At 43.1% G+C, this 18,508-nt stretch overlaps 1 protein-coding gene across 5 annotated transcripts in view; it reads left to right on the plus strand.

Moving 5' to 3' along the window:
* Positions 1-18,508, plus strand: part of tmtc4 (transmembrane O-mannosyltransferase targeting cadherins 4) — a 29,816-nt gene continuing 11,308 nt past the window's right edge. The window contains exons 1-21 of one of the 5 annotated variants that reach the window (XR_015102254.1): positions 1-216; positions 318-377; positions 499-703; positions 991-1,106; positions 1,786-2,002; positions 4,444-4,531; positions 4,604-4,704; positions 5,376-5,468; positions 5,660-5,821; positions 6,538-6,740; positions 6,936-7,110; positions 8,005-8,136; positions 8,206-8,285; positions 8,353-8,460; positions 8,525-8,666; positions 8,818-8,932; positions 11,503-11,615; positions 11,744-11,813; positions 12,417-12,615; positions 14,092-14,140; positions 15,792-16,671. Coding sequence is in view for 1 of the 5 variants with exons in the window: in XM_086123669.1 (XP_085979795.1) it covers positions 542-703; positions 991-1,106; positions 1,786-2,002; positions 4,444-4,531; positions 4,604-4,704; positions 5,376-5,468; positions 5,660-5,821; positions 6,538-6,740; positions 6,936-7,110; positions 8,005-8,136; positions 8,206-8,285; positions 8,353-8,460; positions 8,525-8,666; positions 8,818-8,932; positions 11,503-11,615; positions 11,744-11,813; positions 12,417-12,565 (2,226 nt within the window). In the remaining 4 variants the exon portion in view is untranslated. Of the gene's footprint in view, positions 217-317; positions 378-498; positions 704-990; positions 1,107-1,785; positions 2,003-4,443; positions 4,532-4,603; positions 4,705-5,375; positions 5,469-5,659; positions 5,822-6,537; positions 6,741-6,935; positions 7,111-8,004; positions 8,137-8,205; positions 8,286-8,352; positions 8,461-8,524; positions 8,667-8,817; positions 8,933-11,502; positions 11,616-11,743; positions 11,814-12,416; positions 12,669-14,091; positions 14,141-15,791; positions 16,672-18,508 lie in introns of those variants that run through there. The other 4 variants (XR_015102255.1, XR_015102256.1, XR_015102257.1 and 1 more) reach the window with 4 other exon arrangements.

Raw genomic sequence — 18,508 nt, forward strand, 5'->3', positions numbered from 1 at the left:
CTGACTATTTGTTGACATCTAGTGTTCTGCTTGCGAGTGATTCCCTTTGCAGTAAAACTGCCTCTAGGTTTTTAGATAAAATATTTTCATTCTTTTCTTGCAATACAGTCCCAACATTGCTCTTAATGCGTGTCGGTTGCGTTTACCTTCCGACCAATACTGAGGCTAGTAGCATCCGAGGAAACATGCTAATGCTAAATAGCACGACACGAGCATGTAAGTAACCCTTCAATGAAAACTTAAAAAATATATGTATATTTTGGCGCAATGTGGCTGCACATATGTCTGCTTTAAGTGACATTTATGTTCGACTTTAGCTTGCTTCCAAAGAAGCTAACACAAAGATGCAACCTGTCACGAAGCTCCACAAAAGATAGGTAACACTGCAACCATCCCTTCATTGTCTGCACTCGCACACAAGTGATTGTGTTTTTTTAGCTAATAGGTGAGGTGCTTCAAAGAATAATACATGCCCTCCAACGTCCCCTGTGTCCACAGGGATTTGGATGATGTGAAGGAATGAACCAGGTGCTGGTGCATCATGGCGTTGTCTGAGGTTCATTGGGATGAAGAAGTCCCCCTCCCCAGGCTGGGTCCGGTTCAGGCCAAGGTCACTGTGGGTCTGGTGGCATTGCTGTGCTTCATCAATAGTTATGATGGGGAATTTGTGTTTGACGATTCCGAGGCGATCATCAACAACAAGGTTTTGTTTCTTTTTAATATATTGATATAATATTAATTGAAATATATACAAACATGAAGTCTTCATTCACTCTACAGTTGATTTTTTTAAGTCATCAGTTGCTCTTCTGAAACTTTATTGAACATGTTGAAAAAGACTGGGATAAAGTATGAAATGTGAACAATATGAGCAAAACAAAAACTAAATTAACCCATCGTTCAGGCATAATAATATAGATCATGTTCAAAAAGGACCAGAAGACGCCAGAAGCTTGCAGAAGTTAACATGTTTTTGTGTGTGTATGGCAGGACTTAAAACCAACAACGCCCTTGACCAACATTTGGAGCAATGACTTCTGGGGAAGCAACCTGAGCAGCAACTCCAGTCACAAGTCCTACAGACCACTTACTGTCTTTACGTTTCGGTTTGTACTCCTCTGTTGCTTCAGCACACCCAGTATTTGTGAGTTTTAGCAAATAGAAAATATGATGCATTCTGATCGGATCTATGAGCATGACACATACAGTGGTGTGAAGAAGTGTTTCCTGATTTCTTCTTTTTTTGTGCATTTTTGTCACATTTAAATGTTTCAGACAAATTTAAATATTAGTCAAAGATAACATAACTCAACGCAAAATGCAGTTTTTAAAGGAAGCTCTTTATTATTAAAGGAGAAAAAAATCCAAACCTACATGCCCCTCCCTGTGTGTATTGTAGTATTGTAATGCTTTTTTAAAATCATCTTCAGTTTTCGAAGAACAGTAAGTAGTGTAAAAATACTTCTGGTACATGCAGTAAATTCCAACATTACATACATCGTAATGAGCTCTCTTATCTGAATGCACATTTTTCTTCAAACTTTGCTAAAAATAAATCTACCTGAATAGATCAATCAATCAATGCAATATGTATATTTTATCTTGTTTGAAAATGGACGGATGTTGATGTAAGCCCATTGGATTTGGTATCCGTTAGCTCAGTCAGTCAACTGGTTCTTTTACACAGAAACTACAGTTTTGGTTGAGCAGTTGTCAATCAGCCATGGTATATAACCACTGTTATGTCACATTATGCTTGAACATTTCAAGATTGTTGTGTTGCAGGTTGAACTACGTGTTGGCAGGCGGCCTGCATCCTGTGGGCTTCCACGTGTTGAACATCTCCCTCCATGCCGTCATTTCCGCCCTGATGATGGACGTGTTCGCCCTGATGATTGGGGGACTGGCTTACGACGAGCGAACTCACATACTGAACCGTGCCCCCAAAACCTCGCTGCTCGCCGCGCTCTTCTTCGCTGCCCACCCTGTCCACACAGAAAGCGTAAGTAACGAACTGAGGTCAATTCATGTTTCAGACTATGTTGAAAACTAGCTATCTCAAATCGATAACTCCTTTATTTAGCCAAGCATCATTAGGTACTTATGGAGAATTAAAACTAGGGATATTCAAGTACTGATACCAGGTATCAGTTTCAAGTGAAACCAGCTTTATTTCGAGGTATCAGTTAGGGATGTTCTGATGCGATCGGAACTCGGGTCCAATCTTTGTGGTTTTCAGCTCATTGGGGCAAACAGATCTTCTTCATTTTCTGAAATTTTATAGGTCACAAGGTAGCCAAAGAATCCAAAGTTAGAAATATCTTGTCTGATGGAGCAGTCGTAGCTTATGTTTGTATTACACAATGTTACATTTTGTTTATTTTGGGGGGGATAGAGCAGTCAGGGTGCTAGTAGAGCCACAAGCGCACACGGCTGCGTGTTCACAGTGGTCTCCCTCCGCGCTGCAGCAGGAGTAATGTTGTTGTACTTCTTCCCACAACTTTTCGAATTTCGATCCATCCATTTTTTTTAGTTGTTCATTTGTCATTTTCGCACATGTTCAAGATAACTCATTCATTCATTCGTCAGATAGAAAGGTTCACAGTTATTGGGCATTGTGTCAATGCAAATATTATTATTTTACAAAAGTACTCGTTGATATCGGTGAATACTAAAGACTGAATACTGGTATCGGTCTGAGAAAAGTGGTATCGATCATCCCCATTTTAAAACCTGAGATGGAAAGATAAGCCAAAAATTGCATTCACTCTGAATAGTTTTACTTTTGAACAATATGACTCAAGGAAAAATTAGTCTTCCAAAAAATTTCCTGCGTATGATTAAGGATTCAGTGGAAAACTACTCAAGTAATGTGTAACTTCAATGCCAATTAGACAAAAATAAAACATAAGAATGTGGGAATTCATATATTTCTGAATGAAATCACGTCAACTAAAACAATAACAGAAATATTTAGAAAATAACAGGTGGGAAGATGAATGAGTCATCAGCACCTCCGTGTCACTGTTCTGCGGTTGTGGTTTTGAATCCGGTCTGCGGCCATCCTGTTTGAGGTTAACTTCTTTTCTTTGTGCATGCATGGGTTTTTCTTTTCCTCTCGCATAGCAAAGACATGCATGGCACGTTGATTGAAGACTCAAAATTCTCCACTGGTGTGGACGTGAGTGTGAATGTTTGTTTGCCTGCATGTGCCCCGCAATGGACCAATGAACAGTTCAGCCTCTCGCTCAAAGTCATCGAGGATAGTTCACAGCTCACCCACGACTCCAATAAGGATAAGCGGAATGGAAAATGGACGAATGGATAAAATAATACAGTTTTGTTCATACATAGCACAATCGGCTCAGTAAATAGCAGAAGACAACTGCAACTGTAAATGACAACAAAGAGAGCTCCAAAGTCCGGTCTCCTGCTAACTCGCCACATTAATTGTTGCCAATTAAGCGAGCTCCCATTCACCACTTTGAAGTTAACCAGGAAAAGATCACCTATGGAGAGATTGTGCCGCATCCCATTTTTATTTTTGGGCTGTCAACTAACAAGGCAGATCCCCTGCAACAGCGCACCGGTGTCTGTGTCATCCCGAGCGTTACCACACTAAAACAGTGCAGTGGTTCCATGCCAAGAACAAACACGCCGTCTCAGCTGGGAGCGTCAGGACCAAGGTGCACGCGGACACCGCCGACGCCTCGCTATCGGATGCTTATTGACCTGCCGCCTGTATGCGTGTGTGTGTGTGTGTGTGTTTGCTATGAAGCGTGGCTGGAAGGCGCCGGTTTCCTCTCCCGTATTCTCTTTAATCATGCAGGGCAAGAATGATGTGGCGGGCACACGGTCGGCTCGTGCAGGCCTGCTGCACGTATCAAAGCAGGCAACCCCAGGATGCTCACCAAACTGAATCCGCGCTCTGTATGGACTCACGTTAACGTTAATGAGAAGTCCTTTTCCTGTAGTTGATCCGGTGTTTTCATGCTTTGGAGGTTGTATAGTCGAAGAATTGTAAAAATGGTGGGCTGGTGCCTTTTTTTTTCTTCTAAAGCCAGCACTGTTCTGTATAAAAAACACCAACAGGAAAATAGTGATGGGGTGGTTGACTGCAACTTTCTCACTCGTATCAGAGCCGTAACAGAGGTGATCCAGCGCCTGGAGCCTCTTCTACTGTACATTTCCTGTAAAAGCAAGATACTTTCTACCTAATTCTCTCGCTGTATCCCTTTTCTGTATATACAACAGTACTACGCAGGTGTTGGTTAAGCTGTGGGGCAAAGTAAAACCAGTATTAGGTAGGACAAAGAAAACATAAATACTGCAAAGAAAGCTACACTGGAAAATGGATGGATTGATGGTATCCATCTTATATTTTTTGGATTTTCCTAAAAGGTCACGATAGCTGTCTGGTCTTTTGCATTTTCTCCACCAAAGGTGGCAGGCATCGTAGGTCGAGCGGACCTGTTGTGTGCGCTGTTTTTCCAGCTGTCCTTCCTCACGTACTGCAAAGCTTTCAACAAAGGTGAGTTTGTTCCAATCAGAATTCACTGATTCCATTTGACCAACAACGCAATGTTTTGTTTCCTCCTCTTAGGTGTGGACAAAAATGGTGGCTTTTCTGTGTGCTGGATTGTGGTCAGCCTCTCGCTGTGCGCCGCCGCCATGCTTTGTAAAGAGCAAGGCATCACTGTCTTGGTACAAAATGATTCCATCGCATCATGCCTAAAGACATTTTGCAGCAATGGCATGTCCTATACATATTTTTAATGTCTGTAGTCATCAGTTTGTAACCATGTTCTTGTGCAACCAATCTCTAACCGATAAATTTATTTTAGTTTAAGGTGCACCAAATCACAACATAGCCCATGTTTATTTAGTACAGTATAACTACAATGTTCTTACCATTACGAGGGGGGAAAAAAAGAACTCATAATTTTAGCTGATAAATGGCAACATTTCCAACACAAAAGTAATGGCAACAGTCGGACAAATGTTCCAAATAAAGAAATAACGTCAAGTAATTACAAGAAAGAAAAAGTTACAACAACAAAAAAGTTCCCATTTTGTCTTTGAAAAGTCAAATTATGAGGCGGGAAAAGTCTATGCCATGTAAAAATTCTCACATCAATGAAAAAGTATCCGACAAAGACCAGTAACCCTCTCGTTCTCTCAGCACCAACTGTTTATTTTGGTAGTCCTCAGCCCACACTCTGTTCCCTTTGTGTGAAATAACATAACCTAGAATGGAGGGTGTCATCATTTTCACTTCATGTGTAACCCAATGTTGGAACTGGAGCTAATGCGTTCTTTTGTCACTGACCTATATGATCATGTCCGTCTTGCGTGTCTTTGCGTTTTCCCTCCAGGGTGTAAACGCAGCTTTTGATGTCCTCCTCATCTGTAATGTTGACGTGTATGAACTGAGCCAGAGGCTAGTCCTCAGGAAGACCCCTCTTAATGTGAGTTACAGTACTCCCTCCTCCCCTGCCCCGCACTGTCATAAATCATGCTCCCCCTCGTATGATTAACGTCACATTGCATACATAGCGTATGCAAAGCTGCCTTAATTAGACCCCATCGATCTGGGCAGGCTCACACCCGCACACATGCATTATGTATGTACCTATGTACTGTATATGACATATGACAGGCGCGCGAGATGCTGCGGACGGGCCTGCCGATGCGATTGGCCCTCATCGCTCTAGGCGGCTTCTTCATGCTCTACACCCGCTGGAGAATCATGGGAACTGGGCCGCCGGCGTTCACTGAAGTGGACAACCCCGCCTCGTTTGCGGAGAACATGTTCCTTCGAGTGAGTCAGACTGGGTAGTCCTCAAAAGACCTTTTATTGTCTCAAAAATATGATTGTGCTTTTTCTGTATAGGACTGAGGCAATTAATCTAATTCAAATGGACATTGCGTTGTAGGAGAAGGCCTTTTTCAAATCGCAGAGGCTGCAATTTGGAAAAATAAAACTTCTTTTTTTAATACTTTTAGGTGTGTGCGCGCTAAGAAGTACTGAAAGGTGAAAATGTGCAATGTTAAAAAAAAAAAATTAACGAAAATTAAATGCCAAACTAAGCACGGCGTACACCGCAACCTGGTAGCTTATTGTTTGAAGATCTCTTACCAAGCTAGCAAAGCAAGCAGGGCCATAAATCCGTAATGCCCCCCCTCCCCATCAGTGTGCGGAAAAGTGTGTCACCATTGCATATTTCTGGCAAATATGCATCAATAAAATAATGGTGGCTTAAAAGAACGAACTGTCGCATTATGTGGCTTATTAGCTGACATACTTACATACTTAGAAGAATTACATACAAATTCATTTGTTTGGTAAGAACTACAGTACATGGGAAAAGGCCCTTAAAAAAATTGTTATATATTTAATCGCAAACATAAAACTGTCACTCCAATAATATGCAAAGCCTCGAAAGAAAATAATAAAACAATGAATTAAACATGATACTGCCCCAAAATGATTTTTACTCTTCCCTCCTCATCCTCTCTCATTCTGATGACTGACAGGTGGTCAACTATAATTACTACTACGCCCTGAATGGCTGGCTGCTGCTGTGTCCCTGGTGGCTGTGTTTTGATTGGTCCATGGGCTGCGTGCCGCTCATTAAGTCGAGCGCCGATTGGAGGGTGGTGTGGCCGCTACTGCTCTGGTGCGTCCTGATAGGCTTGGTAGGCCAAGCCTTGTGCTCCGCAGACAGCCAGCAGAGAAGGTAAGCGAGCTGAACCATCTCAACGTCTCGAAGTGAGCTTGATTATTAAAGCGGTGCCTTCTTTTCCTAATTCTGACTAGACAAGTTTTACTCGTTGAGAGCTGGCCTCTCTTTAGCGATTCAGGTCCTTGATGGAACTCTCTGTGTGCTCTTGTATAGAATCATTTCACATTTGTCTTCTCTTTCCTGACGAAGGACCCTAAGCCTGGCTCTGGTGCTGCTGGTGGTCCCATTTCTGCCGGCCTGCAACATCTTTTTCCGGGTGGGCTTTGTCATCGCTGAGCGCGTACTGTACCTGCCCTCGACCGGCTACTGCCTCGTTTTGGCTTGTGCCCTGGCACACTGCTGTCACCGCTGGGTCAAGTACAAGGTGGGGAGCATGTTGTGCCCAAAAAAAAAAAAAAGAAGCATTTAACATCTATCCGACTGAGCTCTTTCTCTTCCATTGCTTGTGAGCACCTCTATGGCTCACTTTGATTGTTTAATTACTTTCAAGGATTTTGGGTAGAATTTTTCTGTGATGTTTTGAATAGTCTCATGTGTTACAGCGGTTGGAGCAACACTAAAAAAAGGGCAAAGTGCAAATATTACATCATGCGTTGTGTCTTCAATAGGGTGGTTAAAGGCATTACCCACATTGTGATTTTGTGTTTCTGCAATTTTGCGATGGCAATTGAGGAAGTCCTTAATCTACCATTGGGGAAATTAACAATTAATCAATAAGCATTAGTAATGAATAATTTTTCGCTGCTGAGAACACCTGATGAAAATGTATCAAGGGATTCATTGAACACTTTTCCAGCTGGTGGAACTGCACTCCCATTTTCTTCAGTCCGTTATGTATGGTTAAAAAAAGATCTATTTGAAATCACTTTTTGTTTGTTTGTTTAAAATGGTCCCCAAAATACTTCAGTTTTCCACTACAGCCATCTCGGGCGTCAATAATTTAGCTTACATTAATTGCACTTCCAGTTGGTTCCTCCAAGTAGTGAACTTAGGAGCATATTGCATAAGGACAACACAGTTGTAGTGTAACCTCCAAAGTTGAACACAGTCCATTCAACCAAACAAAATAAAGTACAACCACTCACCCTGGGTGCTAATAACCACCGATTCTTGCAAACTTTTGTGAGTTTCAAGTTATGTCAGTGACCATTGTGAGTGTTTCTTTCATTAACAGAGGGGCACCAACATTTTTGTCCGTGCGTCTGTACAAAATGACATGTAGCACTTTTAGCTTTTTTTTTTTCTTCCTCCCCCGCAGAAGCTATTGTGCGTCTCCATGTTAGCCTTGATGGTCACATTTGTGGCTCGCTGTGCTCTCCGCAGTCACCAGTGGCGGTCTGAGCAAAGCCTTTTCACCAGCGCACTGACCGTGTGCCCCCTGAATGCCAAGGTAAAAAAAAAAAAAAAAAAGACCCTTTCTTCCCAATGTTCAATCATCAATGGCGTGCTGATTTCTCAGGTCCATTACAACGTCGGGAAGAATTTGGCCGACAAAGGCAACACCACAACTGCTATTAGCTATTACAGAGAGGCCATCAGGTTAGTGTTTAATCTATTTTGGCACATTTCCATCAGTAATTGAGAACTCTCTGCGCATCTCTTACAGGCTTCATCCCACCTATGTGCACGCCATGAACAACTTGGGTAACATCCTTAAGGAAAGGAACGAGCTGATCGAGGCGGAACAGCTCCTATCCAAAGCCGTTTCAATCCAGTGGGTTGTCAGCAAAGCGAGAAAAACATTGCGCTGGGCGCTCGACTAACAAAATTTTTCCCAGACCGGATTTCGCTGCCGCTTGGATGAATCTGGGTATCGTGCAAAACAGTCTGAGCAAGTTTGAGCAAGCAGAGAGGAGCTACTGGAACGCCATCCACTTCCGGAAGAAGTATCCGGACTGCTACTACAACTTGGGACGCCTTGTGAGTTTGAGACCGCATTACCACTTGAAATTCCAGCAACACTTTTGCTCTTGGTGTGGTTCCTGGAACTAATAGGATCCAATCCTACAATATCCTGTACAATATCCAACAAAATCATACATGTATTGATATTTTGTTTTCATCCTGCCAGTATGCCGACCAGCAGAGACACGTGGATGCTCTGAATGCATGGAGGAACGCAACAGTGCTCAAACCTGATCATAGCCTCGCATGGAACAATATGGTCATTCTACTGGACAACATTGGTATACACACTTGTGCGCACATACATGCACGCACGCAGCTTATATGTCTCGAGTGTGATGAAAAAGTCTTAACTTAATGTCGCCGCGCTTACGGCTGGTGCTGCTGTTTTGACTAGCAATTAAGGTAGCAACCAGGTTCGATCTTTGCCCATTACAAAACCTTCATTAAAGGGGAAGTCAAACCCAACATTTTCTTTACAATAAAGTGTTCTGTGCACCTTCACTAGTCTAAACACTGCATCCTGGGTCATATATTGCTTGTGGAATATGATTTAAGCAGCAAAAACTACCTATTTGTAGTAATCTCAGGTGGCGACCATTTTGCTACTTAATTGAATACACTACAAAGACAAGATATTTTATGTTCAAACTGATGAACTTTTTTTGTTACCAAATAATTATGAACATTGAATGTTATGGCCATATGGATTGGAATTGTGTTTGTAGAACGGTGCTCGCAATATTTTGGATTAGACGGCCATACGATGTTAATATATATGTCAATGACAATATTATTTGCCCACCCCTAGTATGAACCACGTTAGTTTTACGGTAACAAACAAATCTAATAAGATAGAATTGTGTTTTTAGATCGTACAGGTGTACCTAACACATTGGCCAGTGAACGTGTTTACATAGAGTATTCTGTTGCCATTTAAAAGAGACCTTAGTTCTGTGTTCCAGCATCGGCGGGCAAGAACTGTCATTGTTTGTATCTTATGGAAGCAATTCAAAACGGCCCAACAAGATTAGAGCGGAAGAGCGGGAATCAGCAATGCTTGAAATTTATGTATTAAGGCTTTTGTCTTGTGAGTTTCTCAAGGCGTTCCTCCCCGCCGTGTGGAGAATGCTCTGATTTCCGAACGCTGCAGCTATTTTTTCGGGGAGGTGTTCCCGTGGGGGGGGGCGGAGTCTCCCAGGGGGACACTGCGGCCGTCCAATCAGTGCCCTACATGTTTGCTGATCAAACGTGGGTGAGCACAGCCAGAGCAGTGCCCCCCAGAGCCCCCCCCCCCTCCATCCGTCCACAAATCTGACTGAAATAATCATAGCCCTTTAGCCATGTTCGCCAACAAACAAACAAAAAAAGGGAAAAGAACAACGGGTGTTACTTTCAAATGGAAAGTGGGGATATTTTCTTTAATCTTTGCATGTCTTTCCCAGCAAAAGTCTCCTGACTCAGGACTGACTCACTGCATGTCTATCTGTCTCCTCGATTTTATTTATTTTTTGGTGTTTGGGGGGAGGAGGTGGTGTGTTGCAGACACCAGACGGGTCGGCGACAGAGATCAATAACCCAGTCGGGTCTTGTGTTCATCCCTAATTAGGGAACAAACCGCTCGTCCGTGTGTGCACAGGGCGAAAGCTCATCCCCAAAATAAATAAAAGCTGACAGTTACTTTGTCTGTGAACCAGCTTTTATTCGCCTGTCATTACTTACATTACAAACTATTTATCTTAAATTCTGACTGTCAACACACCATCTCAGTTGCCTAGTGAAACTTTTTTTGATTATTCTTATTAACAACAGGGCATACTTGAATGCAATTTTTAGGAAATATGTAACCTTACGAAAAGAACATGGATAATCTCTTTCTTGACGTTTCTTCTTGTTATCCAAAGAAAGCTAACACTTTCATTTCAGCTAATTTCGTGCAAATTGTTCATGGAAGACAGTTTTGTTTTGAGTTTAGTTCATTTGTGCAAAAAATTACAGTGTGGAAAGTTGTCATGCACAACAGTAAAATAAATGAATATAATATGTATAATTATCGACCTAACAGTGCAGAGGTCGTAGGTTCGATTCCAGCTCCGGCCTCCCTGTGTGGAGTTTGCATGTTCGTGGGTTTTCTCCGGGTGCCTCGGTTTCCTCCCACATTCCAAAAACATGCATGACAGGCTGATTGAACACTAAAAAATGTCTCTAGGTTTAAGTGTGAGCGCCAATTGTTTTTCAACCAGTTCATGGCCTACTACCCGAAGACAGCTGGGATGCGACCCGTGTGAGGATAAAGCGGATCAGGAAATGGATGGATGTATAATATTTGATTTTTTATTTTTTTTTTAATATCACTTTTGCAACTTTCAACGTCCATACGTCGTTCCTGGTGCTGTCTCACTTGCTATATCGAAGCAGACTGCTTCCTGCTGTCTGCCCTCATTGAGCTTCCTTTTAGAATTAAGAATGCTCCACGGGTTCTTAATAGGGTTTAGGTCAGTGTACTGTATTATTGGTATTATTTTCTGCTTTCAACAGCCCGAGTAGCCAAGATTCATAGATATTTTTTTCCCCGAGTGAGAATGCTGTGTTGCCTTGCACAAAAATTACAAGTACTTTAACTGCAGAAGGCACAGACTTCTTTTAATGGCATTACAGAAAATGAATAGAATAGAATAGAAACTCTGTATCAAGTTGGATATCGTCGTATAATTTGGCTGTTGTTCTTCTCATATATTGATTATCATTTAATCACGATTAGCCAAATATAGCCATAATGCTACTGGGATATCAGTAGTTCATCTGTTAATTTACCTGAGCAGCGACACTGAACTTCCTGCCTTTTCCCCAGGCAACTTGGGCCAAGCTGAGCTGATTGGACGAGAAGCTTTGAGGCTCCTCCCAAACGACCACACCATCATGTTTTCGTTGGCCAACGTCCTGGGAAAACAAGAGAAGTACAAGGTGAATAAGCATTATTTTCATTGCAGGAAAAAAAAAAGACATCCTCTTCATTGGTTACAAAGCGAAACAGTTGTAGGGCTGTCATTGTTTGAATCTTCTTTTGAAATATTTGTTTCTTCACTTGTTAGGAATCAGAGGGCTTCTTCCTCAACGCACTCCAAATCAATCCGAATGCAGCTGGCTGCCATGGCAATTTAGGTGACAGATATATTGAGTTATTTTGAGATTGTTTGTATTAATTTAATTCATTTTTTTGGTCTTTGACTTTGTGTTTTATATTTTCATACAACAAACAAAGGTTGTTTAGTTAAGGCAAATTTAAAGTGAAACACCAAAGCATGTCAACTTACAGTTTCAATAGTCAGAGACGACATACACTACAGTTAGCATACCCTGGAAAGAAATAACAATTCTAATATAGATGAAAGATAAAGATATAAAATTCAGCGGACACGTCTGTCATGACCGACCGCACCAAGATGTCTCAAGTGATCATACTCCAACGTTTTTTGTTTGAAGCTGCCATTTTGGCTAAATGCCAAAGCGTATACATCTTCGACACAATTTACCCAAATGAGCTTGCATATCAAGCTCATTTTTTACAGTTCTACAGCTTTAGACTCATATTCTCCTCCCAAAATATTGGTGGGATCCCAAAAGTTCAGCTCTACAAGCATTCTCCGTGCCTCCCTTCAGAATTGTACAATTTCCGACAAAATTGCCGCCACAACCTTCCATTCTGTTGAGTGCAAGCCCAACCATGCTAAATAAACAAATAAATATTTGTGTGCCTTTCTAAAGCTGTGCTGTATCATCGCTGGGGCAAGTTGGAGCTGGCTCAGAAACACTACAAGTTGTCTCTCCAGTTGGACCCCAAAGCCCCAGGCACACAAGACAACTACAACATGCTCCGACGCAAACTGGACCAGCGCAAACGCCACGCACCCTGACGGCAGCCCCATCCGTTGACGTCATCAAACACTCTTCGTTGCACCCCCCGGTGATTTTTACAAACATATTTTGCGTCTTAATTAAAGGCTCGTTTCATAGCTCCTTCCCCGCGTGATGTATCTTAATTAGATTTGCATGTTTCGTATGAGACACAGGTGCCGGACTTTCTGTGTATGTGCTGTTGCTGTTGCTGTTGAGTAACCTCCAACTGGGTCCCAAAGCGGCTTCTAAAGCCGCAGCGACCCGGGTACCTGCAGACCCAGTTGTAGGCTGTTGACTGGGAACTGTTCGTAGCCCGAAGGCACGCTATTGCTGTTGAGGTTGAGCAATCTCCAACTGGGTCCCAAAGCGGCTCCTAAAGCCGCAGCGACCCGGGTACCTGCAGACCCAGTTGTAGGCTGTTGACTGGGAACTGTTCGTAGCCCGAAAGCACGCTATTGCTGTTGCTGTTGAGGTTGAGCAATCTGCAACTGGGTCCCAAAGCGGCTCCTAAAGCCGCAGAGACCCAGGTACCTGCAGACCCAGTTGTCGGCTGTTGACTGGGAACTTTTCGTAGCCCGAAGGCAAGCCCAACACCGCTCGGAGGTCGTTCCCGAGTTGGGCTGTTGCTGTTGCTGTTGAGTAACCTCCAACAGGGTCCCAAAGCGGCTCCTAAAGCCGCAGCGACCCGGGTACCTGCAGACCTACTGTATTTGTCGGCTCTTGACTGGGAACTGTTCATAGCTCAAAGGCACGCTGTTGCTGTTGCTGTTGCTGTTGCTGTTGAGCAACCTCTAACTGGGTCCCAAAGCGACTCCTACAGCCGCAGCAACCCGGGTACCTGGGGACCCAGTTGTCAGCTGGTGACTGGGAACTGTTTGTAGCCCAAAGGCACACCCAACACCGCTTGGAGGTCGTTCCCGAGTTGGGCTGCTGCTGCTGCTGCTGTTGTTGTTGCTGCTGCTGCTCGTGCCCCTCTTGATGAACACCATGTGGAACCCATCGGCCTCCACACGAGGTTGTCTCAGCTGGACACAACATTGCCACACATGTGAGGACCACAAAGAATCCTTATTTTGGATTGACCCTTGTCCTCCAGTGTTGCATATAAAATCTCCAGTGCCTAGAGGATGTTTGCACCTGATGACAACTTAGTGGTGAAACCCATGAGGATCACACCCTGCAGCGTTGTTCTTTTTCGCTGCACCAAGCTCTTTATCAACGCTAGGACACTTGGCTCTTTGCCACCCTGCAGAAACTCACAAATAGGAGAAAGGTGTTTGTTTTTTTTAGTGGTGTCCACATGAGAGCACAAAGTCAAAGAGGACAGGAAACTGATGGCGAGCTCTTCATGAAAACATAGCACCTTCAAAGAAAGGCAGGAGACTGGGGATGCGCTCCCCTGGGGAAAACACACACACACACACACACACAGTGAAGAACACCGCCTAGGGATCAGTCGACCTCCGTGTGAAACATCAGTCAACAAGTGTGCTCCTGGGTTCAAAGGTCAATACACTTCTATTTTTTCACCTGCCTCCCTCAGCTATCCGGGGAACTTTTTGAAGACACGATGGAGCTGGTTTCACTTTAAGGTTTGTTTGCACATACAGTACAATGCACCACTTGTTACTTTGATGCTCTCAACTTCTTACTCTTCACATCTCAATGGGGTGGGGGGAAGTATTTGATATTTGATCCTGCTAAATATGCAACCGACAGTGGAATGTCTACCATATGGACAAAAGTCTTGGGACACAGCGCTGGCCTTTCTGTGTGGAGTTTGCATGTTCTCCCCGGGCCTGCCTGGGTTTTCTCCAAGTATTCCGGTTTCCTCCCACATTCCAAAAACATGCAAGGCAGGCTGATTGAACACTCAAAAAATGTCCCGAGGTGTGGATGGTTGTTTGTCTCTGTGTGCCCTGCGATTGGCTGGCAACCGGTTCAGGGTGTCCCCTGCCTACTGCCCGAAGACAGCTGGGATAGGCTCCAGCACCCCCCCCCCCCCGCCCCCGCGACCCTTGTGAGGATAAAGCGGATCGGAAAATGGTTGGATGAATGGAAATCAATCAACGGGTGGCCTTTGACCCACTTAGGTGCCTGCAAGACATAATTTTACAAAGAAAATATGGTGGCCAAAGCAAGTTCTATATGATTGATGATTGATATGATGATTACACACAAACACTCATCTAGGGCAGGGGTCCCCAACCGTTACCGGTCCGCAGGGCATTTGGTGCCGGGCCGCACAGAAAGAACTTGCCTTAATTCCGTTTTATTTATTTCGGAATACGAAAGATGTTTTATTTAGAAAAATTACCAGATTCTCCGTTACATTCGTCTGTGTCACGCTTGACACACGTCAAGCCACGCTTCTCCGTCACGTGACCGATTACACTAAAAACAAAACGCCGGAGCTCGCAAAATGAGTAAAAAAAACTGCTGGAGATCGCAAATGACGGTGGCCTTAAAAGTACGTTTGGGACAACTGGATTAAAGTTATGGCTGAATACTCTGAGATCGCCACAATAGCACTGTTGCTATTTCCGACATCCTACCTGTTTCTGCTGCAACGGCGACTAAAACAAAATTACGAAGTAGACTGGACATAAACCACACACTTGAGGTGTCATTGTCTCCTATTACCCCGAGATGGGACCGTATGGTTGCAGAAAGCTCAGGGCTGTGGTGAGTCGTCATTTCCATGCATTTTGAATTTGCGTTGTATCGTATTTTGAAGGCATTAAACATTACCATAGCGATCAGAGTGTTGCGGCCAGATTAGACGCTCCTTGTGTTTATTATTATATTTCGAAAACACCACAGTTTTCATACAGCTCATACCATATTATATTGTTGTATTATTTCCGCCACACCTTAAATGCCGCTCCCTGAAAATATTGTCTGACATAAACCGGTCCGTGGGGCAAAAAAGGTTGGGGACCCCTGATCTAGGGCAATGAGCAAACTCCTAAATCCTGGAAGAAGTGGATTGCACTGGATTGGCAGTGTTTTGACCACGTCGCTTGAACACGGCTGCTTTTTCAAGTGTACTCGTGTAAAGGTCACCGCGGTGAAAGGACTCCATGCTATTGAGTAAATGCAGACAGAATAGGATCAAATGGTGACATTCAAGACTAAGCGCTTCTTCCTCATATTATTCTAGTCGGTCACGTGCTGTAATGATGTACGAAGCATCGCTTGCTGACTTTATGTAATTTGCGGATCCCCTTTACTTTTTGGCAGGGACCCTTTCAACGTGGCGCCAGCTGCTGCCGCTGCGCAGCTGTGCAGACTCATCAATGAGGGGAGGAGAGTACACTATTATCATTATCATTTTTTGAGTACCTGTCATTATCATAAAATATGTCAGGTATTAAAGGGATGGACTCACCCGTCCGGCCGCCGACATCTTCATTAGACATTCTGAAAGGAAGAACCTGAGACTTCCCAGGGAGTGACATTAATAAAAGATGGGATACTACCGGCTTATGAAGTCCTCCCCTTGTTCTCTTCACTCGGCGCTGCACACCTTTTAGCCACTTGGATTGTCCGTCATAATGATATCACCAGATCCCCTTCCAGGTGGAGTTCTTTGTGGAACTCAAGAGGGAGAAAATACTCCATGTACATGTATTTTATTCTGATGGCAACCATATTAGTGAGGATTTTTTTTTTTTTTGCAGGAGTATTTTCAATAAGCACGTGTGTGTGTGTGTGTGTGTGTGTGTGTGTGTGTGTGTGTGTGTGTGTACAGTATGTGTGTGCGCTTGGAGGGGTTCACTATTTTTGAACTAATCTCAGAACAGCGGGTGTGCTACTTTGCACAACAACCCCCAACAAAATAAAAGGCACGCGCTCTGGTGCTGTGAATTTAATTACCCGGCAACAGCTTTAATACAATTTACTGAGCTTTACTTATCAGAGATGATGGAGGGCAAGGGGAGATTGAGTGTTTGAATCCGGCCAGTGGCCTTGCTTTTGTCCGGGTGCTCTGCCTTCGTGACATAATCCAAGAGCAGGTCAGACAAGAAAATGTCATTTAGTCGGAAGTAGATTATTTTGATCACCGAATTTAAACACTGAATTTGCAAAGAGCGATTAAAAATAAAATTTAAAAAATGCACTAGAACTGTTGAGAGGTCATTTGCATGAGAAGTTACTAAATTTGTGTGCTCCGAAAAACATGCATATAGTCAATATATGATGAGTGGTACAAATGCATACATGGTGGCTTGATTGGACAAGCGAATGTTGTGATGGATAGTTGACACACTTGTGACGAACTTCACTGCCTTGTATTGCATATAGGTGAGTTAGTCAGCCTCTTATGTTTTTTTGTCACCCTCTTAAAATAATGTCCTAAATCATATTTTGACCCCCCCCCCCCAAAAAAAATATACCATAAACATCTCAGGGTGCTCGTGGTCTCTGCTAAAATTGTCTCCATCCTTCCTGCAACAGATCATTGACTTCTAATCCTAAAATTAAATGAAATTATTTATAAAAATAATATTACGTGATCAGTATTTGGCAGTATCTTTTATGAAAAAATGAGAAAATGCCATTATTTTACGAGCATGACGATTTGGGATTTTTTAATGACATTGCAGGATAAACATATGGTATTATGATATTAAAATTTTTGTGTAAAATCACCCACTGCCCTCAACAACAATTTGATGTGTTTTACTGGTACAAAATATTGGTTTTACTTTTTTACAATAAGTTGAAGTAACACACACACACACTCCCAGCCCTCTTTCCAGCTAAACCACAACAATCCTAATGGACTTTGATGGGCACCTCCCTCTTGCTTGTCTAATTGATGTCAATTCTGTGCACTTGACGCCGTCCTCATGGCCGCCCCTCCCAAAGTATTTTCCGTAAGAGTGCTGGAGGTCCCTATTTCAACGAGGGTGCCACCCCGCCCGCGTCATCTAGATCATGTTACACGACACCGCTGCAACACGAGATGCGGGGCAACAACAACAATCAGTGCCCCCTCCCCACCCAAATGTCATGGTGCCTCCCCGATATCGCTCTGTCTGGCTTGGATGCGCTCTGTCATGTCAAGGAGGGCTGCTGTCACTGGTTATTGGCCCTCATGCCTTCACGCGCCTTACCATTTACAGCCACTGCCAGCCATAACAGAGTATCCAACTGACCACTGCCCCCACTCCCCCCGCCCACCATAAAAAAAACAACCCCAAACTCACACCCTTGTTTGAGAATTGGCCAGGCAAATAGCAACGCAGTTACTTAATCACCCTAACTTCAACATAAGCTTGACCATAATTAAGTTAATTGAGCTAAAGGTTAGGATGATGGAAGATTCGAAATCAGGGGTAACCATCCTTTTTGAAATTGAGAGTGACTTGTTGGGTACTGACGAATGCTCCCTCTTGTAAATTTTGCTCAAATTATTTGGAAGTCATTCATCTTCTCATCGTACTCGATTGCACGCTAGCTTTTCACCAAGAACACTATGATTTGGTGATGCGCTGTAATGCTGACCTTTGACCTATGCTATTTTTTAAAAATATTGTCATTACTAAATTTACATCAGTGTAAGTGTGATTCAAAAAGAGTAGCAACGACAATTTGATGTGTTTTACTGGTAAGTGGAGTTATTTTCTTTTTTACAATAAGTCGAAGTAACACTCACACTCTCACATACACCCTCACAATATTCCAGAAAAAGACGGCTTCTGTAGCCAGTGTAAAAAAAATTTCGCTCAGCTTTAGGAAAAACAAAAACATTTGGTTCCACAAGGTGATGGTAATTACATTTTATACTATAACTTATAGGATCATATTGTATGTCTTGGTATTTGACTGTATCACAACGTGCCCTACCCACAGAGTAGCATCTGTAAAGCTAAAATTTAATGAGTCAAAAAGAAAAAAAGTGGAACACTGACCCCCATTGTTGGCCACTATGAAAAGCTTGAAGCTAAAAG

This window comes from Hippocampus guttulatus, chromosome 11 (genome assembly GCF_054856545.1).
Source record: "Hippocampus guttulatus isolate MCC_2025c chromosome 11, RoL_Hgut_1.0, whole genome shotgun sequence".
NCBI lineage: Eukaryota > Metazoa > Chordata > Actinopteri > Syngnathiformes > Syngnathidae > Hippocampus > Hippocampus guttulatus.